The 25,627-nt window shown below is 48.0% G+C and overlaps 1 protein-coding gene across 1 annotated transcript in view; it reads left to right on the top strand.

Annotated features, from left to right (window-relative positions):
* Nucleotides 1-1,748: 1,748 nt before the first annotated feature.
* Nucleotides 1,749-25,627, top strand: part of csmd2 (CUB and Sushi multiple domains 2) — a 98,651-nt gene continuing 74,772 nt past the window's right edge. The window contains 4 exon segments of the mRNA XM_052070070.1: nt 1,749-2,416; nt 2,418-2,485; nt 15,015-15,231; nt 23,923-24,035. Of these exon segments, the coding sequence (XP_051926030.1) occupies nt 2,310-2,416; nt 2,418-2,485; nt 15,015-15,231; nt 23,923-24,035 (505 nt within the window). The 5' untranslated portion in view covers nt 1,749-2,309.

Genomic DNA, 25,627 nt, shown 5'->3' on the forward strand with positions numbered 1-25,627 from the left:
ATGCCGATATGTACCCCTTCAGCTGAATACCAATGACGGTTATAAACCACTTTAAAGTGTTGCTGGCTATGCGTTTTTGCTCTATAAAGCCGTTTCCACCAAATTCCCCCACACCCTCAAAAAAACAACATCAACAGAAACTTGGTGTTCATTGAGCAGCGGGGCCAGTGCTGTGCTTAGTTCACATCGTTTTTTGTTTTTGTTTTTATTTTCGTACACAGAATAAGCAAAACATACAATTCGCCGGTTCCCCCTTCCCAAAGTGGCACATGAAACGAATAAAGGAGCACTTAAATCAAAGCGATGGACTATTTCCATTCGAGGCACTCGGCTGTTCTTGAAAGAGACTCTGATTTGTGGCTTTTTAACGTCACACTCAAAGATCTAAACACGGGCTCTCGTGAATTCCGGCAATTCATCTTGCATCTTTTTCTCGCAGAATGCGTGAGCGGTGCAAGAAAGTTGCAAAGTTAAATCCGGTCTTGTGGGACTGTTTATCACCACGGAGGTTGGAGGCCAGTGCGCATTTCATTATCCCGCACGGCGCGTTGCCGAAAACTAATCATGGCGTCCATATGCAAGGGGTGCAAATGACATTCTGTTTCACCAATGGACGTTCCGGACTATTAAACAGCCATTTCACGATTAGTGAACCAGACGTGAAGGCATCTATGCTCAAGCGATTTCCATTCCCGCTGAGCGGACGATAGATCGGTCGTAGCCGCAGCCTGAAATATGATCGCCATGATGACCGAGATTCTTGTTGTCGATGAAATGAACATAAAAACGCTCCGCGGCGTCACGACGTGAGCCGTACCAGTTCAAATGTATTGAGACACATTTTAGTTTCCGTTTTCCAGCCATTAATCATTTGAAGCATTGCATTGCCTGCTTATGCATCGGACGAGTGATCGGTGCTCGCCTCCAAAATCCCCATTGCGTAAAACCATGGATGCCGTCTCTGCTGACTCCATAGATTGTTCCAGAGTGTTGGATTTTACCGCATGATCGCTGATCAAATGGAGGCACTGACGTGGTCATGATGTCACGACATTTTCGCATCCGGCCAGATTGCCGCCCAAATCCTCCTCGAGAGGTTATATTAGCTGAGAGCTTTCGATTGCTAAGGTATGCTGTGATGTCCTCAAGTCAAGTTTCTTTATGTGTGTGTGTGAGGGGGGGGGGGGGGGGGGACCCCACGGGAGGAGGGGGGGGGGCATTTTGGCCGCGTCTCTCCCACATTAATATTCAAAGAATGCACCATGGATTGGTTATTTAAACGTTGTTATACTGTCTCAGACTATTTAATGGTATTACAACGGGGGAGCCCACGTGGACTGAAGGGCGGCAGAGGGGGGGAGAGAGAGAGAGAGAGAGGGAGAGAGAGGAGGGAGGAGAGAGCGAGAGAGCGAGAGAGAGAGAGAGAGAGAGAGAGAGAGGAGAGAGAGAGAGGAGAGAGAGAGAGGAAGAGAGAGAGAGAGAGAGAGAGAGTGAGAGAGAGAGGAGAGAGAGAGAGAGAGGAGAGAGAGAGAGAGAGAGAGAGAGAGAGGAGAGAGAGAGAGAGAGAGAGAGAGAGAGAGAGAGAGAGAGAGAGAGAGAGAAGGTCTGCAGTGTGATTTTGGCGTCCCACAGAGCCGAGGCAGACGCTGTCAGACGCCACATTGGCCATTCTTGGAATAATTACAAATTGCCGCTTTAAGTATTTATTGCTATTTCCCCCCCCCCCCACCCCACCCCCCACCCCCGCGCACATCGAGATCCCGTCATTTTTTGCGCACAGATGCTGGGCCGAGAACTTTCCGCAAGGGCTTTGATTCTGCCGTTGCCGGATCCCGAGCCTCCGTCGGCGTCCGCTCATTTGTATGTGAACCCAGTTGAAGGTGGATTATCACGCCCCGCAAATGCTGACTGTCTGGACCGAGATTTAGGAGCCGCGCGAGCAGCCGGAGAAGGAACGCTCTGCTTTTGACGCGTTTCGTGCCTGTACGAGGAGCGGACGAGATTCTTTTTTTTTTTTTTTTCGCGTGTGGAGTCGACCATCTTCCACTTGAAGCTTATCGTTTGGTTTGGAGATCCCCCGCTTCCCATCGCACCCCTCCCTCGCACTCTCTTTTTCCCCCAGGTGTGAAAAAAATATATTTAAATAGCCCGTTGAAAGAGACTGAGCAAGACATGGTCCAATCCGGCTGCGAGATCCGAGCCTCCTCCATGCATTGGGATTTTTCTCAGCGCCGTCACCGAGTCAATCGCCCTTTTCTGACCATCTGAGAACTATCACCATTGTGTCGCTCCCGAGAGAAAGCTTTGTCATGGACACCGCTTCGAGCCGGGACGGGGCCACGGGACCCGCCAAGGGACCGGACTGCGCCCGCCAGAGAGGCGACCGGATTGGGATTTGGGCTGTCACGAGAACGGGGGGAGGCGCGTCGGTGGAGCCGGCTGATGCTTGTGCTCTACATGGGGCTCGTGAGCGCGTCGGTGAAGGGTGAGTTCCCGGAGACGGGCTGAAGTCGTGTCAAATGCGGCAGGCAAATCTCCCCCCCCCCCCCCCCCCCCCCCCCACACATCACAGAGTGAATGCAGATTAGCACGCGCGCACTCATTAAAACGCATCAGGCTGCGCGTCGTGTTGCTGCAACTAACACGAAGGCTGTCAGGTGGCTGCTGCACTCGGGGGTGGGGACGGGGGGGGGGCATCCCAACTATTGGAGGTTATTTTGTGAAATGCGAAGCAGCAGAGCTTGTTAAAATGCGTCGCGTTCACAGAACGCAGGTGGCTGCTGCTGGCTATCGTTAACTGTTGAATGGCAACAAGAGCTTCCCGGGGGAGTTGAAGGGCTGTTTTCGGAAAAGTGAATTGAAAAAAGGAGTTGCGTTCAAATGTAAAGATTGTGTGGGAAAAAACACACACGCAGCGGGTAGCTGTATTTGAAGCAAAAAAAAAAAGAGAGTGCAAGCAGGCGTTCGGCACCCGTGTGTGCAGAGAGAGAGAGAGAGAGAGAGAGAGAGGAGGGGGGGGGGGGGTCCTTCTTCAGACGTCAGAAGATCCCCTCCACTCTTTTTTTTCTTTTAGTGAATGCATTCGTTCAACGGCCTTTCCATCATGATCCGACGTGCTATTTATACTTGGCCCAATGCATGCATTGATGAGGCCCCAGCGGATTGGGTAGCAACACGCCATTGCGCTCACCCACTCCTCCAAAAAACTTTTTGCACATCCTCCTCAAGTGAGTTGCCTATGAGGGAATGTGTATGAGCTTCGGTGATTTCCATCCATCCATCCATCCATCCATCCATCCATCCATCCATCCATCATCTACCGCTTATCCGGGGCCGGGTCGCTCCGGTGATTTCCCCGATTGAAATTCTTCCACCCACCGGGTGACCAATCTTGAGCAACCCCTCGTTATTTGCTTTTTTTTTGGGGGGGGGGGGATTAAGTCTCGCGTCATCACCAGATTTCACTGGAGAAAAGCAGGCTGCCTCGCCTCTGTTAATTAACACTCGGAGGTCAGCGGATGCTGCACACCGGTGCATGGTAGCCACCGGCAGTTGCCCCATCCCCCCGTTGAGGGGCACCAGAGCCCCACACTATGCCGAGAAGCGGCGTGAAGAGAAAGGAGCCCTCGAGCCTCTCGTGTGCTGCTGTCCCGTCTCGGACTCAAGCGCAAACTGATCCGAACAAACCACGTGTTCGTCTGCGGGCTGTTTGACAAGCAACAGTCGAGTCGCCTCGGGTGCATCAAAGGTTTTGCATTTGTCAAACGGTGTCTGACTTGAAAACAACACCGCGGAGCCTCTCTGTGGTGTCTCCCGAGAGGGTTCGAGACGTGTCAAAGGGAGCTTTGGGCGATCAAAAACAACCATCCCGGAAGACCTGTCGCTCGATAAGCGGTAATCGAGCTCAAACCAACGAGGGGGGGCTGAGCGGGGTTGAGTGAGGATGACGTCTGCAGACCGGGGAGAGAGAGAGAGAGGCGTTTGCTTACGCTTCATCTTGCCCTCCGTGCTTTTTTTTTTCCACGCTGATGTGCTATGATGATGATGATGATGCTGATGATGCAACCGGCAGTAATGCTGGCTGTACCATTTCCCCCCCCTCCCTTTTTTTTCGACGTCATCGCGTCGGCTCCCCGCCCCGCAATTACAACTTGTGGCCAGTTTTGCACGAGCTCGTAGTTAATTGCGTCACGTCCCCACACTAGCGACGCAAAGGAAGGAAATGCAGTCACGGAATCTCAAAACGATTTGAGATGCATCAGGTTCTGCCTTTTTATAAGGAGAACACTGATGATGATTTTTCGTTGTGTAGTTTGCAGTGTTATCTCTCTCTCGTCCACCCCCCCCCCCCCGTGAAAATACTTTGTTCTAGGTAATTAGTAATAGTGCTAGTTTTAGTGTTCATTTGATTTTTTTTTTATGACAAAGGTAGTTTGGCAACTGTCATATAAATAACTGAATAAAAACTGAAAATATGGCAAAGAAAAGGTCAAAAGCAGCGAAAGTTTGCGAATGTAGCGAACGTTGATTTTTGGTCAGTTATTCGTTCAAGGTCGCAACTGTTCACCAAGGCTAATAGTTTTAATGGGCCCAAAAGTTATTTTGGTTGCATGTTCAATATGGCTAAAACAAGAGAAGACAAAGCGTTTGCAACCATTAAATCTCTTGGTGACATGACATGACTTCCTGTGCGATGTATTGCTTCAGTTTTTGTACACTCCTGCTTCAGTCTGATGTTTTGGAACGGGTGAATGGGCAAAAGCCAGGTTGTCAGTGGAATTTTCAGGACCACGGAGAGCTCTCACAGCCAACAGGCCCGGCAAGCAGCTGCCGCTCGCAGCATCACAAGCTGGCTCTTGAAATTGGGATTTCTCCAATGTTTTCGTGGCTCTGCACCCCCAATTAGACACAGTCACACTTTAGAAGCCTATCCTGACAAGATCTGATCAGATTTCTGCGTCTAATTTCATACTAAATTAGGCAAATGCATTCATTTAAAATGAAGAGAACGCACGAGCGGAAGTGAGCCGAAGGCAAACCTTCGGTCAGACTTGGTGACGTGCCGTACTTGTTACTATTCTTAGCGCCTACCGTTACTCTTACTTTCATTAATCTCGTTGCTGTATCGGATCCATCAGCAGAAATTACATTAACGTGACACTGACCGATTATGTTATTGTCGCCGGCGCGCCGTTTAAAAGCGATAACATCAACCCCGAAATTAAAAAATAGTGACTCTTACTCATCACGGGAGCACACCGTTGCTATGTCGCTATTGGCGGCAACCTTGTGACGACATGCGACCCGCCGACCGAGATGGCCTGGAGTCCGATCGTTGTCTCTAAGGCGATATTACGTTGAGAACAAAAACTTGTTGACCAGTGTTATACATACGCCTGTACATTTTTTTCTCGAAATTAAACAACTGGAGGCCATTTCAAATAAATAAAGAAATTAAGATGGGTCTATCGGTTCAAGCTGTGACTTTGATTTCTTTTTTAATCGTGGGAGCAGCTTCAATTCCTTGCCAATTTTTGCTCTTTGTGGGATTTAGGGACCAAGACCCAATGCATTTTTTTTTTTACCCAAACGACAGCTTTAGAGAGTTCTTATTTTCACATTTCAGTGTGGAGCTGCTGGTAAAATCAGAATCCAAAGTCCTTCAAATAACCTCACATCATCACGCGCCTCAACGGATGTACTTTGACCTCCCGGAAGACATCTTGTCCCAAACTTTCTTCAACACCTCCCATATGTCCGATGCGTTTAATGGCGCCATCGCTTCGGCTCACCTCTCTCCCACCTGTCCTCTTGCTCCATTCAATCTCCAATCTGCTGCATGCTCCCTATCTCCCATCTGCTCTCCACATTCACCGCTGAGCAATAAATGCGGGGAAGGGATCTGGGAATCGGTTAACCTATGGCATTTATTCCAAAGCGCCGAGTGTCCGAAATAGAGAACATATGTGCGCTCGAGAGAGATGGAGTGGGAAAGTGATGGCCGAGGCTCACGGTGACGAAACGCAGCCATGGGGAAACAACGATCAAGAGGAACTTTTTGGCTTTACCTGCCTTTGGAGTGTTGCGTGATGATCAATTTGAAGCGCTCCTTTTTCTCTTTAGTCATTAGCAGTCTCCAGTGTGTGTGTGTGTGTGTGTGTGTGTGTGTGTGTGTGAGCTGTCACCTTACTTGACTCTCAGATGATTAAAATGTTGACAAGCATCAGTTAGTGGACAAGAAAAAAAAAAGAGCCCATGAGCGTTTCCTGGAGTCGTAGCGTTTTGTCATTGCTAATCCCACCTGCCGATGGTCATCCCTCCCCCTCTCCCGTAGCTGTCGTCCTCCTCCGCTACCGCACTCCCCCCCCCCTCTCTCGCGCTGTCATCCCTTTCCAGATGGTCCAAGCTCTATGGCCACGCTTTGTCGCACTAATCTCCGCCACAACGGTGACTCACACACTCACAGTCGCTTACTAATTCATGCACGCTCGCAGACTCTCCCCAAAATATTCATAAGTGCATTCGTGCAGCCATTTGCTAGTATGCGCAGGCTCATTGACTTTTTTACACACACGCACACACACACGCACAGTTCAAGATTGTGAATTTAAAAGTCTGATGCCCTTTTGCAATTGACAGATTAAAGTGACACGCAGTGCCTTAAACACCACAAGTAGGAACAGCACAAACAAATGTTCCTTCAGCCGGCTCCCCCATTAAGCACTAAACAATGCTATTTGACTTTAATGGATTTGCTGTCAAATACAGATATTTCGTGGGGTGAAATGTTCTGCACAACACACTCAAAACTGACACTTTTTTTTTTTGTCTCGAAGCAAGTAAGAAGTTCAGTGATGTGAAAGAAATGGAATCAAAGGTTTTTCTAGAAACCTTGCTATAAGTAAGGCATCAATTATTATACATAAGGAAATGACAATTAGGAGAACACAGACCAGCACCAAAACCCGAACAATCGTACTGTGGAAAACATAAAGAATTGAAACCATTCTCTGCTGCATTATTTTTTTTCTTTTATTCAATGGATATTGTGCTGCTCCTTTCGGTGTGTAAAATGTTACATTGACGCAAATATACAGTACATGGCGATGTCGCAAATAAGACCAGTAAGCCACAGTTATGTCCGTAGTTCTTTACAGAGGATAAAGAATATCATCCAGGGAGAGCAGTATTTTTATGATCTCCGTCTATTTGTATTGTTTGTTTTCAAATAACCAACGCTGAGCGCGTTATAACACTGGGAAAGTTTGTTTCAGTCGTTTGTTAGCATTGGTGTTTCTCATTTGTTGTTAGCATTACACACATATATAAAAATATATATAAAAATATCAGCCTCATGCTCATATTTAAACCTGGTCGCAATTTTTGTTCCATCGTGCTCTTTAGCAACCGGAGCAAAAGATTCCTCTACGCTATTGTATGACATGATGTATTTGACCTTTGTGTTCTGCGTACCGGAATACTCGTGTTCACCTTTCCCACCACAATCTTCTCCCAGCGGACACGTTTGGTTGCTGCAGGCAGCTGGCTGATGCCGACATGTGCGACCGTTGCAATCGCTGTCACTCCCGTCAGAATATTTAATCTTTAGCTTTTAGCTTAGGGTAAAAATGAATCAATATGTACCTTACACTCCCTGATACATGGAAGAAAGCACTCCCAAAGACGTTGAGGTTTTTGGGGGGTGTGGGGGTGGCTGGGGGGGTTGCTCCCATTTCTGTCAGACAAGGCAATTTTTGTTAAATCCTCCCATAGAGCGGGACTGATGTAGATGCCCTGCTTGTCTTGTAAAGACGCAGAGCTGAGGAAAATGGCTTTGCTTGGCTTCCTGACTTTGGCTGCTCTTATCTGACTGCAATGATCCAGGAGATGGCAGATTAGATCCGGGGCAGGTTACTTGTCCTTGTCTTTGTCTTGTTACTTTCCTCAGCTGTTTCTCTTGACATCCAAGCACGACGCAATCGCTCCGAGGTCTTTTTTTGTTGTTGTTCTTGTTGGAATGGTGCAGTGCATTTGCGCGGAGAACATTTGCGGCATTTGTCGTCCAGTTGCGCTACCTTCAATGTGCTCTCCAGAGAGAGTGTGATCAAACAGCAGTAGTTGCTTTAAAAATTAAAAAAAAAAGCTATATCTTTAAACCCGGTGCACTATAAAGCACATCCAAATAAAGAAGTTGACTCTCGCTAGAAATAGATCTTGTCATGATGGCAAAATCTAACTCAAAAGCAGAGCTCGTGTGGGCTCATGCCGCTGAATTGCTTTTGTTTTGTAGCGCTCCCTCCCACAGCCAGAGAGCCACACACAAGCCTTTCTTGGAGACACTCGCTTCTGAATCGAAAGGTTAACGCGATCCACGCTAAGTTGAAGTGTGCTGATTGATCATGTACTTCCCAGACATCTCTCGGTGATGGATGGAATGGTCCCGATGGGGCACTGGCGACCTGGCCTTTAGAACTCATCTCCCTCTTGTGTTTAATATCCAACAGTTACGAGAATCTCCCCACTTTCCTTCTCTTGCCGCTTTTCTAGGCGGACGTTAGCAACGATGCTCCAAAACGCTGACCGTCTTGCTCTTAAGCACTCTGAACCTTTATATTAGGAGACGTTTTGCTGTATTCCTGACGCTTTGAGATCGACCCATCCAATGGAGGTGCCTCCTCTAATTCCTTTTAAGACGATTCAAGGACCGCTATTATTTGTACCGTACGCCGAGGTGAGCTTCAAAGCGGCATTCTTTCAGTGCGGTCTGATTGTGTGTAAGGACGTGACCACGCAGCTCAATTGATTTGTTGGTGCACTAAACATTTTCCTATCAGCGTTTATGGTCTCAGTCATGACCATCAAGTCTTGGTGTGGCACGTCATTAAATTTGGGTTTGAGAATTACGGCTCCATTTACAAGGGGATCGTTCGACATGAAGCTGGAAATGCTTGAGGCGCTTTGTAGAGCCAATCAGGAGAGACTCGCACTTATGCTACAAAAATTCAGACTTTCTATGTATCGCCTCTTCCTTTTTTTTTTTTTTAAGGGGAATCACTGTGATTGCACGATAAAGGGGGGTCACCAAGTTCCCACCCCGCGACGGCCAACTTTACATCCTGCGCAAGTGGATATCTTGCATGGCTTTTTAACTCTACTTTGCGCGCGGCGAGACTCCCCTTTTCAAACGTGAGAGACAATTTCAGCCTCCACAGACAGACGGAGAGAGGGAATTGTTTCCGTTTACCAGGCGATGTGCTCCGGACCGCGCCGTGCCTCCGTGAGTTACGGCTGGAAGAACAACAATCGAGCGAGTCGAACAGTAGCATTGCTAAGCAACGGAGGGGAGTCCCACGTCGTACAGTTTGTTCATAGGCAAGGTCGCGGCGGCAGTTCGCTTCCCACCCTTTGTGGGAGGCCTTTTGGCTATTTTGCGGGAAAAATACGGTTGTTCTAATGACGTGTACGTTCTAAAGGTGTTCGTTGTAATTAAAATCGGCGAATTGAAATCGGGACTTGACGTAAAAATGTCAAGGAGGTACGTTGAAACGAGGTTCGACTGTACCACGGAGGCCATGCGACTCTCTGCACTGAGTTTAAGCGCACGTAGCCTTCACTTTACCAATAGCATTTTTTTTCCCCCCTTTGCCATTATCACCACAGTGATGACGCTAAATGTGAGGAGAGTGAAAATGAGCTGCTAATTGACTTCCACTTTTCACTTAGGTGTCACACGAGTAGGGCGGGCTTGTGCATTTTCATGTGCAAAATGTGTCTGTGTGTGTGTGTGTGTGTGTGTGTGTGCGTGCATGTGAGTGAGTGAGTGAGTGTGCACGCACCACATGAAGTGTTAAGGCGGACTGCGGCACTAATAAATAATTGAAAGAAGGGATTTGTCTTCATATGTGTTCTGCGGAGGGGTTTTTTTTTTTGGTCTCGTTGCCATGGCAACAACATGCATCTTGAATGAAGGGAGCCATTAATGAGGCGTCTTGAACTGCTCCGTGCGTTAAGCTTGTGCGTGTGTCTTTTCAAGAGGATTTACAATTTGTTATAGTGATAAAAAAAAAAAAAAACACTCCCACTAAAACAGGGGTCTTTGTGAAAGTGTGTGGGGGCGGGGGGGCGGGGGGGATCATCAAGTCTAACATGCCTTTGACTCTGAAAGGCCTGTTTTTCTGTTCATCATCTTTAAGCTTTGTGCGTGGGCTGCCAAGGAGCGCTGGTTGTCATAGCAGAGCACACGAAAACAAAACAAAAACAACAACAACAACAAAAACAAACGCGATGCTACTCAAGTGGCTTAATGAGGAGAAATAATACTACGACTGACTCTCTTTCTCTAGGACGCTTCCGTAAATTGGGAGGCGGGCTTCTTGGCTGGTACTGCTAGTTAAAGATGACCCAGCTGGAAGGAAGAAAAAAAAAAAAAAAGCTTCCACACCAGATTTAGCCATGGCATTTAAATGTGAAATTCCCGCAACTGCTAGCTTGATATCCAAATGTCCAGCTCTGCCATTTTCAAGAGTATTTTTGATACTGTGTTCTGGTGTGACACATGTTTGCATCTTGCGATATTTCTTCCGTCAAAATAAACCCTCAAGTCAGCCTGTGTTTTGAAAATGCAGCAGTTTGCTCCTTATCCGGCATAAACGGCGTGCACCCGGATCATAATTGCTTTGCGAGCACGGTGCCAAGTATTGAATTCACGCCGTGGCTGGACTCCGGAGCAGCGGAGGGGGCGTTCAACCGAGTGACAAATTACGCGTCTTTATTTGGCAGTCGAAAGGACAAGTCTGGGCTTGGCCAGGAGAACGTTACCTGCCTGGCTGCGTTGTGCCTGTTAAAGTTTAGTGGTGAGAAAAATGGCCCTTTTTGTGGGCTTCTCCATTTGAGTCAGTGAATGGAACTCTTACTAAAGGCATTTTGTCAAAGACGCTGCTTTTTTTTTTTTTTTTCTTTTCTGGAAAACACGTCCTCTGGTGTGATACGGCTCCAGTTCACAAAGCAAGGCTCATAAAACGCATGATTGGATGACTTTAGTGTGCGGAGAGAGCTCAACTTGTGTCAAAACCGGTTGCCTCAGACCTCACAAGAGGGATTTTTTTGTTTTTTTGTTTTTTTTCTGAATGAATGGACAAACAGTCCCAAAGACTCACCTCTCCACTCAATTCACATCACGCTTTCCCAGCTGCCGCAGTTGTCCCAAAATACAAATTAATAATAAGGCAGGGGCGGCCCGGTAGTCCAGTGGTTAGCACGTGGGCTTCACAGTGCAGAGGTACCGGGTTCGATTCCAGCTCCGGCCTCCCTGTGTGGAGTTCGCATGTTCTCCCCGGGCCTGCGTGGGTTTTCTCCGGGTGCTCCGGTTTCCTCCCACATTCCAAAAACATGCGTGGCAGGCTGATTGAACACTCTAAATTGTCCCTCGGTGTGTGTGTGAGTGCGAATGGTTGTTCGTTTCTGTGTGCCCTGCGATTGGCTGGCAACCGATTCAGGGTGTCCCCCGCCTACTGCCCGAAGACAGCTGGGATAGGCTCCAGCACCCCCCGCGACCCTAGTGAGGATCAAGCGGCTCGGAAGATGAATGAATGAATGAATAATAAGGCAATCCACACATAGCAAACCACACATACATTGGCGCTTTGTATTGAACTCAACTCTCCAGTCCTCACATCATTTAGCAGCGTAATGAAACCACCTCCCAAAAAAGAAGCTTCGTGCTGTTTCCCGCCGCACTCGATTGCCGCCTGCCGTCAAACTAAACATAAAACGGAGAGATTTACACTTTGCGGATTTCAAACAAAGGCATCATTTTGAATGTCCACGAGCTTGATGCTTACTCACATTGCCAAACGCTAATGATTAGCATCTTTTATGGCGACTTTGTCATGCGATCAGCGACATCCAGTATATTTGAATAAAACAATCAGCGTGATGTCATCAACGCGCATGTCCTGTAGGTGCCAATGCTGTCCGATGGCGTTGTCCACATCATATCGTGACACGGACATCTGAGCCTCACATCATCTGCCGCTACCTTCACCCCATGTGCTAAGATTGGATCACAAACTGCCGTCTCGCTGCAAATATCACCGCCGGTCACGTGTGCCCTCAGCTGTGAAGGACAACACCATGCTGAAAATACCTTTCGTTGACGTTCATCTTGCCGACATTGTTCCCCCCCCCCTCCCACACGTTGACCTTCACACCAACCGCCGCCGTCGTTCATTGTCATTTCTTCCAATCTGCCGCTTTTCGATTGCCTTCCCATTTGTCTCTTCATACAAGCTCCGGGATTCCCGTCCTGTAAATTCCAGCGTTTGACAACTTCCTTCCGCCTTTAAAGCCTCGTTCTCCTCCGCTCCTTCCCTCCTTCACCGCACCCCGACAGTGCGGCAGCTGTAAATTCGTCAAAAGCGTCGCAACACACGGCGAAGCAAACACCGCGGCGCTCTCATGGCGCACACCCAATCAACATACAAGCAAAGGCCCGGAGTGCTTCTCGGGCAAGGTCACACCTCTCGGCGAGCACCCATTTGGCAGCGTGCGCACGGTGGAGATGTTTTGGCGCCAGCCGAAGAGTAGCCCGCGGCGCACAGACCAACCGCGTGAACGATGGAAGCGACTATCTGTTGAAAGTAGTCATTCACGGCGCAGCGCTAACACCGAACGCAGTGAGCGCATTTTTCGTTTCCTCTTTTTGTGCAACGCGAGAAGCTCTGGCATTCAACTTTGCAACACAGCCGCACTTGACTTTAAATGGCATCTTATGAGGGCTGACTGCTGGCCAGGCGCGTCCCTTGAAATCTGCATCGAGGGCCTTCGCTGTAGGTCAGCAGCCCCCCCCAGCAGCTAATTTCATAATGCACCTCAGGTGAAGTTTCAATTATTCATCCCATGCCCTGAGTGCTGGTTCTATTAATCAAAGGCTCTCGGCTTTCAAAGCCAGACGGAGTCGCGTCGCAAGGCCTCGCGATATATTTGAACACACGGGAAAGGACGTTTTGTAAAACATGAAAATATATATATATATTTTTTAATGTTCTCTGTTAGATGGCAACCAAACGAGAAAACTCGCACTAATTGGCAAGGTCGTTCCCCTTGGTGTTATTTATGAAGTATATGAAACCTGTTGAGAGTCAGAGGTGACTTTGGGCAAAGCGAACAAGACAAAGCGGTCCTCCACGCACGCATAAGGAGAGCATGCAAACCCTCCGGAGAAAAGATCCAAATCCAGAACTTGTGGACTTCAATCCAAGTCATCTGTGTTGCGTATCATTTCAAGAGCAAAGGACCTTATTTTCATTCATTCATTCATCTTCCGAGCCGCTTGATCCTCACTAGGGTCGCGGGGGGTGCTGGAGCCTATCCCAGCTGTCTTCGGGCAGTAGGCGGGGGACACCCTGAATCGGTTGCCAGCCAATCGCAGGGCACACAGAGACGAACAACCATCCACGCTCACACTCACACCTAGGGACAATTTAGAGTGTTCAATCAGCCTGCCATGCCTATTTTTGGAATGTGGGAGGAAACCGGAGCACCCGGAGAAAACCCACGCAGGCCCTGGGAGAACATGCAAACTCCACACAGGGAGGCCGGAGCTGGAATCGAACCCGGTACCCCTGCACTGTGAAGCCGACGTGCTAACCACTGGACTACCGGGCCGCCCGGACCTTATTTTATTTGTATTTTTTTTTTTCATGGTTTGCGGCCGTTCATGAAGTGTTGGCTTCCCCGGCAGAGAAGAAAGTTCCCGCCGTCAGATAAGCGAGTAAGCGAGCACTCTAAAACCATTTACTTACCGGTACTCTGTAAGCCAACATCGTGTGTCAGTATTGATTCTAAAGCTGGCCACCCGGCGCATACGATTAAGCTTTGAAATATCGTATTTATTTAAGTTTTCCCGAGCCTGCAAGAACACGTGCTTCTTCATCCCATTTTGCGAGCGCAAATAATGTCCCTCTCTGGATTTCTGTTCCATTTCTTCCCTCTGGAATTTTGCGGTAGGCGTAAAATTCATCACTCGTGATAATAAAAAGATGAGAAATGCCTTGTCATTCGTGCCCGAATCTACCGTTGACTATTTACAAGGGGTTCGCCGCCTAGTCTGACCTCATTCGACCCTCCGTCGGGCTGCTTGTTTGAGCAATTGATTGGTGTGATGGAGGCTCGTAATGAAGGGAGCTTACTGAACTAACTGGGTGAATGAAAATAAGTTAGAGGTGGATGTGGAGGTTTTATGTGGATATTAGTATTGACCTGATGTTAATGGGAGGGTAGCTACTGACTTGCTCGGCCTATTTCAAGGCTTTCATGAAAATAAATGAAGGAATAGAACACGGTGATTGATTGCTTTGGTCTTTTTATTGTTTTATTTTTAGGTGGTTCGGTGAAGAGGAATCTGAGTTCTCTCAAGCAATAACCAAACCCAAATTGGGCATCGTTAATTGTGTTTTCTAATGATAAATGGACAAAAATTTGGGGAAAATGCAAAGACTGTGTGGTCGGCATAAAAACAGGGCACCACTTGGCTTTCGTGACCAGGCAAGTCCGGCTTACCGTGTACGGTGGACCGTGGACGTCTTATATTACACCCGCCTCGCCCAGGTGCACCTGATAATTTTATGACATGATGTAGACGAGATATAACAGCGGACAAAAGCAGGTCTAAGTTGTGGTGCAGGAGTTCAAAGGCGATTTTGCTGGATTTGATCAAGGCAATGGAGGGTTTGTGTGGCAGATGTCGTCGTATTCCGTTCATGAATATCACAGCGTGCATCGTTAATCATCAATGAAATCAAGTCAGAATTTGTATTATTATTATTTTGTTAATAAGGTGAAGACCATTTTCTTCACATAAGCGGAATCATGGCATTTGACGCATATTGCAGCCATTTCATGTCCATCTCCGTTCTTGAATTGAAAGTCGTGACTTTGATGTGTTGTCTGCACTTGTGGATTCAGCACACCCAATTAAAAACCATTTTTCGTTGTTGTTGTTTTTCTCTTTCCAGCTCAGAACTGTAGCGACACGCTGCACAGCCCCAATGGGACGATCGAGAGCCCCGGCTACCCTCACGGCTATCCCAACTACGCCAACTGCACGTGGGTGATCGTGGCAGCCGAGCACAACCGGATACAGCTGGTCTTTCAAGGCTTTGCCCTGGAAGAAGACTTTGACATCTTGTCCATTTATGACGGGCCGTCCAGTCCCGGGAACCTGCGGACAAGGTAGCTTTGATGAATTTGATGAAGCTATACGACTGTTTTATTGAATGCCCCTCCATTTTTTTTTCCTTTGTCCGTTTGGTACACGATATGACCGAACATCTATCGCAAATGTGACGATATCCAAGATGGACGCCGTCACTGCTGTGATAGGCAATACTGTCCTCGGGATTATTAAACTTTTAGTCTTATCAGCTTTGCTTCTAGAATTGTCCGACTTATTTTTGAACTTGTGAAAAACTCATCTATGAGCCCTTGCTGCGTGGAAGTCGACGCCGGTTGTGAAACCTTTCACCTCTCCTGCGTCATCTCCCCCACGCCGACCCGACGCGTTCCGTGTTCTGAAAGCCCTCAAGAAAACCCGCGTGGAAAAATTGATCTTCGCAGTTTGAACGACGTTTCTGATTGACAACCAAGCTCGAGGTCACCGTTTCCCCGCTCGATTTCTTCTTCCTCCTCTCCCTGTGTGTCGCCGTTGCCTTTGTTGGCTGGAATTTGAGATGAAATACATTTATGGATTTGTGTCGCGCTGTTGTGCTTCTCACCTCTTCGGTGTTGGAGCACTTCGGTTTGTTGTGAATGGATACTCCAGTGGGACAAAAGTGTCCAGCGCTCTCGTTCCAAACGGCTTTGAAAGGTCTGCAGATCGAGGCCCCGAAGGCCTGGATTTTGTCTGGATTTATCGCCCCTTTTTGCAGCCGTCGGTAGTCAGCTGTCTGCCCCGCGGCTTTTTCATGTCAAGAAGTTAGCTGCTGGTTTGCGATACGTGGAGAGTCTCGCGTACGTAGCCTGGAAGTAAACGGTGGAAGGTTTCGGCGAGAGCCAATTTGCATGCTCAACTAGCGAGCCGGGAAGCCTACGACATGTTGAGGTCTGTGTGAATAAAAAACATGGCGAATGCTCAGTGGGCAGCGTGAGGGCGTTTTCTTTTGTCAAGCGTCACGGTGCGGTGGATAAATAGCGGCGGGTTGTTTCAGGGGCTTTGCATTATCCCGGTAAAGTGGCGTTTCCGCCGCATGATTCATTTCTCCCTCGCACCTTGCCGTTCGTTCTGCTTCCAAAGATGGACGCCCAATGTTGAAGTTGGATCATTTGGCTGCTCTTTGCGCGCTCTCATTTGCTGTGGGTGCCACGTGTCATTTTCTTTCCATCTCTCTCGAGTCTTTTTCTGTGACTTCTCTGTCACACTCTCACTCCTCTCCCCCGTCCAATCCTTTTAAAAGCTCTTTTAAAGCCTGTTCCGAGGCTGTTGATTTGGATTCAGCTTCCACACTGTGACGTTGTATTTACATCGCAAGGCGTTGTCCAAAAATAGTGTTCAAGTTACGGAAAGTTTTATTTCAATCGACATTACCGACTCGACTGAATGTTGATTCAAAGCCAACAGAACCGTTTGGGAATGCGTCTTCATTTTAAGCATCGCTCACTTCCGACGGCTTCATGTCGACAAAGCCGTCGGACTTGGAAAAACGCGGTTCAGGAAAGTATTGGAGTGCGCGGCGGAGTAGGCCAGCGATAAAGCTGCAGGGACAAAGACAAGAAGGTCCCTGACACCTTTTATCCGTCACTCTGACTACAAACATCGGAGGTCTTGTCCCCCCACCCCCTACCCCCCGGTGACTTCCCACCCAGGCGGACTTTGACGACTGCGACCCCGACGTCTCGGCAGTGACTCACATTTGACATTTGTCCCCAGAAGTGCTCATGACCCCCACCGCCCTGGTCACTGACTCAAGCGGTCAAACCGCCGCTGTTTTGCCTTGTTAAGGAACGCAGATATGATGCTCGTGCTTGTGCTAGCACACACGCACTCGGACGAGTCTGTGCGCTGCAGAAAGACTTTCTCCAACAGCTGCTTCCAACAGACGGCATGCTCGCAGAGCGCGGTTTCAAGTTGAACAATACGAAAACCGCGGAACGCAGAGTTAATACTTAAATCCGAGCTGATGAACGATTCCGCAGCCACATGTGTTTGTCTTCGGGATGAGTGACCGAGCGTTGGCGTCCGTTTGATGCGGGAAGTGGCAAAGGGGAGGCAGAGGTCGCGGCGGCATCGGGGCTGACGTATTTTTAGCCCGCAGACTGGAATGGATGTAAATAAGGATCAGTGGCGCATGGTGCTGGGAGCGGCATTGACGCCGGAGTCGGCCTCGGAGATTTGTGAGGGCGCCCTGTCAAAATAAGAGCTCGCTGGACCACGTGGGAGAAATGGAGACTTGATGTGCGTGTCGTGGAGATGCAAGCAGCTACCCGTTTTCCACACAATACAAACTCGGCAGAATTTTTTAGTTCTCAGATTGTAGAAATAATCAAACCGATGGCCGTGAATTTATACGCCACATCGCACATGCGTTGCAATTGCGCGTATTTGCTATTGACGCCCGCGGGGAACTATCGAGCGTTTTCATGGAATGCACTTCACCTGCAGGAAAAGAAATGAAATGTTTTCCAGCAGAGGTTCAAGAAAACAACAAGCACGGACGCGCCGCGACCTGCGACTTTAGGGGTCGTTCTCATGAGTGGAAGGAACATGCTTGTTTATTCCCCTGAAACGCTCAACTCTGAAAATGGAAAGACGACGGTTTCCAAATAACTTTAGTTGGCCTTCTAACCCTTTTAACCTTGTTTCAAAATGCACGAGGGATTCGCGCAATTGTAGAAGCAAGACATGTATTGTAAAAGTTTCAGCACATATATATCGGTGATTTCCCCGCTCGTGTGGTTTGGTGTTCAAGATGCATCTGGAAAAGAAATGGATGGATTTTAAATGTCATCAGCCCATTGCTTTGCCTAGTGATTGCATTTCTTGCATGGCACGTGTCGACCAAGGAATCTGCGATGTATTTGTTTTGTTTTTTCCTGATCTGACGACAATAGATCAGATTATTTTCGCCCAGCCCCAAAAGTTGCATTGGAACGCGATTGGGAGGTTTAGAGCTCTGAAAGGAGAAACTTGTTCGTTGCACTGTGATTTACGTTTGCGACAGTCGTTGGTTTGATCCTGCACCGAATTCAAGATCAGCACAAGACCGTTTTCTGGTTTCATGCATGCAGAGCCATTCCCCCCCCCCCCCCCCCTACCCACCACATTTCATCCTTGTCATTATCTTCTCACATATCCTTTGCCGTCTCCTTTTCTTTTCTTGCTGCTGTTTGATCAGCTATGCCCATGGAAAGCAAAGAAGTGCGCTGCTCCGAAAGTAAATTACACCGCTAGGAACTCCCATCGGTCACTGTGTCCCTGTTGTCCCTGCAGGATAATCGGATCTTAGAGCCACCCTTGTTTGGAGTCTCTTATTGGTGTCCCCCTGTGAAAGGAAACTCAACATCACAGCGTGCGCGATCATAATGGTGGCATGCCAAATTCATAGCTGTGCAGAGTTAGAGACGTGGAAGACCTTCACCAGCACGTTTGCAAACATGCTTCATTGCATATGTGATTTTAATGTCATACTGGCATCGCATGTGGCCATACGGACGTTTTCTGTTGTTTAGCATTCAGCGGCAGTGAATTTTTTTGGCTTGGAGAAAAAAAATATAGGTTTCTCACCAACAAGCGGAGAACACAAACCGTAATGGTAATGGACGAAGGCATGAAGGCCTGCTCTTGAGAAAGGAGAGTGCTTGGCATTAGCCACCTGCCTAAAATAAAAGAATTTGGATTGAACAACGGCACCAATATGCCAGTCCGATTTAGAAAATACTGTCCAGTTGAACACCCAAGTTTGAGATTGTTGGCTCAAGATAAGGAGCCAGCAGCCAGGGGGCCCAAGTCCGCAGGACGTGATGTACAGGGGCCACGTGGACCAAACACCATGATTTCTGTCTCTGTTGAACTTCAAGAAATGTAGTGCCATCCAGGTCTTGATTTCCTCCAGAAAGGATGAAAGTGGCCTCGATGAAAAAGCGTCTTTTTTGCTCAGTGGGAAATAGATCTGTCAGTCATCTGCATCGCAGTGGAAGGAAATACCAGGGAGCAGATACAGTTAGAACAGCAGAGGCCCCAGAATTGAGCCCTGTGGAACACCGCAAGACAGTGGGGCAGCTCGTGACTCAGAGCGACCAAGGCTAACGCAAAAGGTTCTGTCCACTAAATAGGACCAAAACCACTCAAGGGCGCGACCGCCAATGTTCACCAGGTGCTACAAACGAGCCAACACAATACTGTGACCCGCTGTATCAAACGCTGCAGTTAAATCCAATAAAACCAGACCTTGTTCATTTGATGTTCATAATGCATCACTATTGCTCTCCACTGACGCACTGACAGACACCCGGGCAATGCTGAACAAACAGATGGCATGTCTCTCGGCACATCACCATCAAAAGCTGTGCCGCTCACCTGCTCAGATGAGTCACGCGACTTTCAATAACGTTATCCACCCCCGTAATTGTTTTCTCCCCACGGATTATTGCAAGTTGATTGGGGTGGAACAAGAGACATGCAAACAGCATCTCATTTTATTTGCCAGCCTTTATTTGTTTACCGCATGATTAATTGATATGTCTGAACAAGGAAGGACAACATCCAATACGATTGTATGTGCATAGCCTCACTCTCAGAAAAATCATCTACGTATTTTCTGTCCGGATGTTTGATTAATGCGAGCGCTCCATCACGATAAATTGTTGGAATTTCTGCATTCAAATCTGTAGATGGTTACCACGCATCCGAGGTCGAACGCCTTCAATCCCGGCAAATAGTGGAAATCCCGGAAGTATAAACGATTCATTCCAGGGATGGGGAGGGATGGGGACCTGCACCATTCAGTATGTCTCATTTACTAGCCTCCTTCGACTGACTGCATATGCTCGGCGTATTGCCTTCAAGGCAAGTCGACTGCTGACCAAATGCATCTGGCACCACAGCATTGCGACAAACTGTTGATGAAATGCAGACGCCCAGAGAGGAAACCACACGCGACTCGCTCACTGACCAGCTGATGCTCCGCATTGGTTTTCTTATCTTATAATGTTTGCATGGATGGAGGAAGAATTGGATGGACGGGTCAACAGCCCGCCTATAAATGAAGTGGAGTGTCGCAATGACAAAAAAAAACAGTCCACAATTCCAATTTGGATGATGAGACAAAGGTAGACATCTCATTGTAAACTCCATGGAGAATTTATGGCTTGTGAAGCTGCGCACTCCTCTGGAACCCCTCGATTCACACTCTCTTCACATGCATGCGTGAGCCCATTAATTCAGCCCTTGATGACTTGTGCAATTTTGCTAAGCAAATGACAAAATACTCAGGAGTGCGTCGCCGCCAATGAGTCCGTCTTTTCCCAATTCACCGGTTGGGGGAACTGCACTTGCTCTAATTCCACGCCGTGCTCTCCGTTACGGTTCCCTTCACTCTGCTTTTTTTTTTTTTTATTTCCGCGGCCCCCAACTCCGCTAAACACCCCCTTCTCACGCCCCCACCCGTCCCTGTGGAGAAACCGGTTCGTGAATGACTAGGCTGCAATTCATCTCTCAGTGGGCGCCCACCGCGTTTGATTATCTCGCCATCGGCACTCCGCAGCAGTGACGTCGGGGGAGACTCGCCCGTCGCTCAGCCGCCGCCCACAAACAACCGGCGATATCACGCAATTATGAATATGGACGAGCCGCAGCATGCGACGGTCGGCCGCTCTCGATGGAGGAAGAAAGGAATCCTTTTTTTCTGAAAAAGTTCTTTGAAACATTGATGCGTTGTGCAAAGGGCAGGGAGCCGCGCCTGAGTTTTACAAATTCTTCTCGCCTGCGGCTACAATCAAATTCACCTTTTGCTGCGTGAAGCCGCGTACCCTGCGGCCCTTCGGGGTGTGATGATGAGTGGTGCCAAATTAAAAAGAAATCAACATTTCAAATACAGAAACGGGGTTAAAAACCCCGCCGGACCACAAATGAGTAGTCTTAAAATATTTGCCTAGTTTAAGGATTCACCAGAAAGAATTCTCGCTTGAACCTCATCAGTTACATCAAAGCTAAGACGCCGGCCTTGGGCAAAGTGACTTTTTACATTACAGTTGCCCTGACGTGGAAAGATAAGAGGGGCCTAAAGAAAGCCGGACTAATTGGTTGTGAATTTCATTTTATAAGCTGTAGGAATTAAGTAGCGTGAATTAAGTTGTACCTCCAACAGCTAAAGTCAAGTGTGGAGCTTGTGATGAGTCACACAAACGCACTGCAACTGAACTGCAGCTTCTTTTTTTTTGGGTCATTCCTTTAAAAATAACCAAGGATGCATGTAAATATGGATTCTTTCTATTTGGTGCATGTGAAGACCAGCCCTAAAAAAAAAATCATATCAGTTATCATTTTGCCAACCTGCTGTTCCCATGCACTCACTCTATGTCCCGATGTCTCATCTCATTTCTTGGCTAATACCTCCCCTTCCACTTGGCCATCAAAATCCTGCTGCTCGGTCTATTTTTCAATTGAGTTTTTTTTCTCCTCGCTCTCCTTGCCGGGAAATCAGCTGTTTCAGCACTCTGTTCCTCTTCCATCCTGAGAGGAAGAATGCCATCCTACGGCCGTTGTCCGTTCCCGGCCGTTAACGTGCAGATATATCCAAGGTAGATGAAGGTGCGCGAGCGTGAATCCAAACAGCGGCGCCGCTTAATGAAGCGGATGATGATTCATCTCGTCTCGGCTGGAGCGTCTCCATTCCTGTCCTCCCAACTAGCGGCATGCCCTCATTATTACCATCTCGCCGGTGTTTCTTCCTCCGCCGTTATCATCCGGCGTCTTCCCGGTCCGTCTGTCTTCCCTCCATCCCGTGGTTAGTGAAGGGATAATTGGAAGCAGAGGCTCCTCATTGAGATGATGCCGAAGTCAGTCAGGTGGAAAGTTTCCCTTCATCGACTCTCCCCCGCACATACGCGTATATTTGAGTCACATGTTGCTGAATGTGCATACGATTGTATGAAGGCGTGCAAACCAAGGAAGGATTAGTGGAGCCTCCCATTCGAGAGAATTGTAAAAGGCTTACAGTAAGCAAACAAGTTATATTATTCTGTAGATTAGAAAAAAAAAAATTGGTGACAGGCAAAATAAAGAGATCATTTTGAAGGGGGAAAAAAATCTCCTGGTGTCACGGGTCTCTGGTTGTGCGTGGTCCATTTTTTGTTGTTTTTGTTCTTGATTTTACTGCTTGGTGCTTTCTACCGCCTTTATTACCGATTCGTCTTACTGTTTATTGTGTATGTTAAATCGCTCCATGTACAGCACTTTGTATGCAGCGATGGCTGTTTGAAAGTGCTCGAGAAATACTCTTGACTTGACTTGACTTGACTTCAGTACTCCACTAAAGGAGTATTCAGAAAAAAGTAAAACAAATTCAATCTTCAGTTCAGAGTCGTAACGGTTCTTCGGAAAATGAGAAAATTTGGCCACCCAGTCCTTTAAAGGCCTTGGCATGTCTCGTTGAGAACTCGTGAGTCACTTGCCCGGCTGCATGCGTATGAGCTTGTTCTTACCGCTGTGCTTAGAAGTAGCGTCTCGCGTCAAACAATTCGAGCCATCTCATCATCATCATATGCAGTCAAACTTAAACAGCAAAGGATCTGCTCTCTTAATTTGCTATAAAGGGAACAGGCTCAGTGAAAACACACCCGTTGCCTTGTCCGGGGCAGTGCACACTAATTAAAAGCAATTATTGAAATATAATATTCAATTTCTGCTTCATTCAATGACACACGGTGGACCTTTAGTGCAACAAAGCAAGGCGCAATTCAGTAAAAGCACAAGAAAGTCATAAAGGGCACTCAAGAAGAGATAGAACATATTACGCTAATCTAACGTTTAGTTTGACTATCGACACGAGATACCATAACACTTACAGTAATCTCCTTCTGCTTCTCTCGTTTTGCACTGGCTCCGAGTCAGCTGTTGGGTAGATGTTGATATAAATCACGGAATACATTCAGGAAATGCTGATTGAATACAAGCCTAGTCGGGCTGCGAGGTCTGCAGACTTGGGCCGATTCGGTAAGCCCAAAGTTCCAAGCAAACACGGTGAAGCGGCAATGAGCTGCTATGCCGCACGCAAATGCAAAAGTGAAGTCAGCCCCTATGTCGGAATTAGTGTCGTTTGTCAACGTTCCCCCTGCTCAGCTCGATATTTAAAGCGAGCGGCTGGTCTCGCACTGCAATCGAGGGGGAAAGCCCCCCCGCCCCCACCCCTTTGTCACATGCATATTTTATTTCCCAATCACGTCGCGGTCGGAGAAGTGCCAGAACCGGCCGACGGACTTACAGTTACAGTGCGTGTCCTCGGCTTCTCTCCGGAAATAGCAAGCCGACTTTCTGTTCCAGCTTACTCCCACATCGAAAGCCTTCTGCGTGCTTATTAGAGATGTTTGTTGACTCGGGGCCCGACAGTTTTATGTTTGCCTACTCAACTGTTTGCTCATTCTTACACGGTGTCTGATTCGCCGCATGATTGCAGTCCCTCAGTCTGTGCTGAGGGAGAAGAATCTATCGAGCTTCGCCGCCTTGAGGCGTTGTCATTTCAAATTGCCTCCGGATGATGATTCACGACCTCATTAAACACAGACACACGGGGAAAAAAGACATAAAAGTTAGCCTCGAATGTGTCACGAAGCAGCTGGGCAAATTTGTGACCTTGCAGCCAAGTCTGTTGTGGATTCAAAGTGTCTGATTGTTATTGTCCCCCCCCCCCCCCCTTGTTTGTTTGTTTTCAGGTTAACCGGCTTCCAGCTGCCCTCGCCCATCGTAAGCACGGGCTCCAGGCTCACATTGTGGCTGCTATCTGACTACGCGGTGAGCGGCCAGGGATTTAAAGCATCCTATGAAGGTAACGTTCCTTCATTGTTTCCCATTAGAAGAGAAAACGACGCTATCTATCATCCCGGCGACCGCTTTAAGGAGATGTTACTAAAAGGCTGAAAAGAACGCTCCCCAAGGGCGAGGGAAAGACTCGCGTTATCTGCAGACGGCTTGTTAGGGGGAAAAACATCACGGTGAGATGTCCTTCATTCCAGCGTCTTTGGACGAAGCTTCAGCCATGATTGATTAGCATGTGCCGGCGTTAGCTTCGTTGAAAATATTATCGCTTTCCTCACGGCGCAGACCACGAGGCTTCATCACGGCGATATCGGATTCTTCACGAGCCGCGCTCTAATGATATTAATGACCGCACCCCTCGGTCCTCCTGCGCGGGAGGTACGGTCAACCCGGGGAGGGGAGGGAAAGATGAGTCGCTCGACTAATGAGGCTAATTACCTGTCAGAGGGACTGTCAGTCCTTTCGAGCTCCCGCGACGATCAGTGGAGCGGCGTCAAGTCTCGGGGGGGAGGCTTGAAGACCGCCGCGTGCGGCGAAGTGAAACGGAGGAGCGAAAGAAAACTCCGTCCACATGGGGTGCAACGTATTTTTTGTTTTGCTGAAAGGCAAACGGAATAGCCATGTTTTATTCAACCTCGTTCACGATATTTGAACCTCCTGCATAATCGTTGCTGTCGGAAGACTCAGCTCAGGCGAAGCTGACAGTATTTGACTTCCACGTCGTTGTCGTCAAATTTGATTTTGTGCGCATGACGGTGAAGCTTCGCGAGACACAGGCGTAACGTTGGACATTCCACTTATTGCACGTAGCATGAGAGAATGGGAAGAGGTCGACTTTTTGGAAAAAAATGAGTTGCGGTGTCATTTTTCTACAGCGGATAATCAATCACTCATTCATCCATATCATAAAATCCTTTCATTTCGTAGATGATTTATTCGGGCAAGCAAGAATATGTCATGGACTTGGTTGTATGAAACAGCCTGTCAGATTTCATCTTTGATTGCGTGCATATTTTTTTGGGGGGGGGGGGGGGGGGGAATGGGAAGGAAGGGCGAATCGCAGTTCAAATAACGGAGGTGTGAAAGGCTTACCCGAAGGTAGACGAGGGTGACTCACAGTTGCGAGCAAGAGCGAAGAGCAGGTTTGAAGCCCAGCGGCACAGTTCACGCGTCATTATTCCTGCACAGTGCTCACCGTCCTCTGCAGCCAGCCGTGCATTTTATTTGTTTTTACCCAAAATTGCTCAAAATGATCTCGTTACCTCACATAGCTGTTTCTTACCTCTGTTTTGTACGTACTCGATCTTGACACTTCCAAAAGCCCAAAGTTTGCGCGCGCATTTATTTATCAGTTGTTTTCTTTGGCACCAGCGCACAGTCCAAAATCCGCAACTTTACCTGAGTGTGTAATTAGAAATCCCGCTTGACGTCTTGTAAATGTCAGCTTCCCAACCCTTGTAGGCTTTGATGTAATTACAGCACCCCCCCTCCCACCCCCCGCCACCTCTATTCCCCCATCCATTCAACATCCTGCCATCGGCCACAATGATTTGAGAAAGCCTCTTTGCAATTGTTGTTTTGATGACTTATACATGAGTTTGA

This window comes from Hippocampus zosterae, chromosome 7 (genome assembly GCF_025434085.1).
Source record: "Hippocampus zosterae strain Florida chromosome 7, ASM2543408v3, whole genome shotgun sequence".
Taxonomy (NCBI): domain Eukaryota; kingdom Metazoa; phylum Chordata; class Actinopteri; order Syngnathiformes; family Syngnathidae; genus Hippocampus; species Hippocampus zosterae.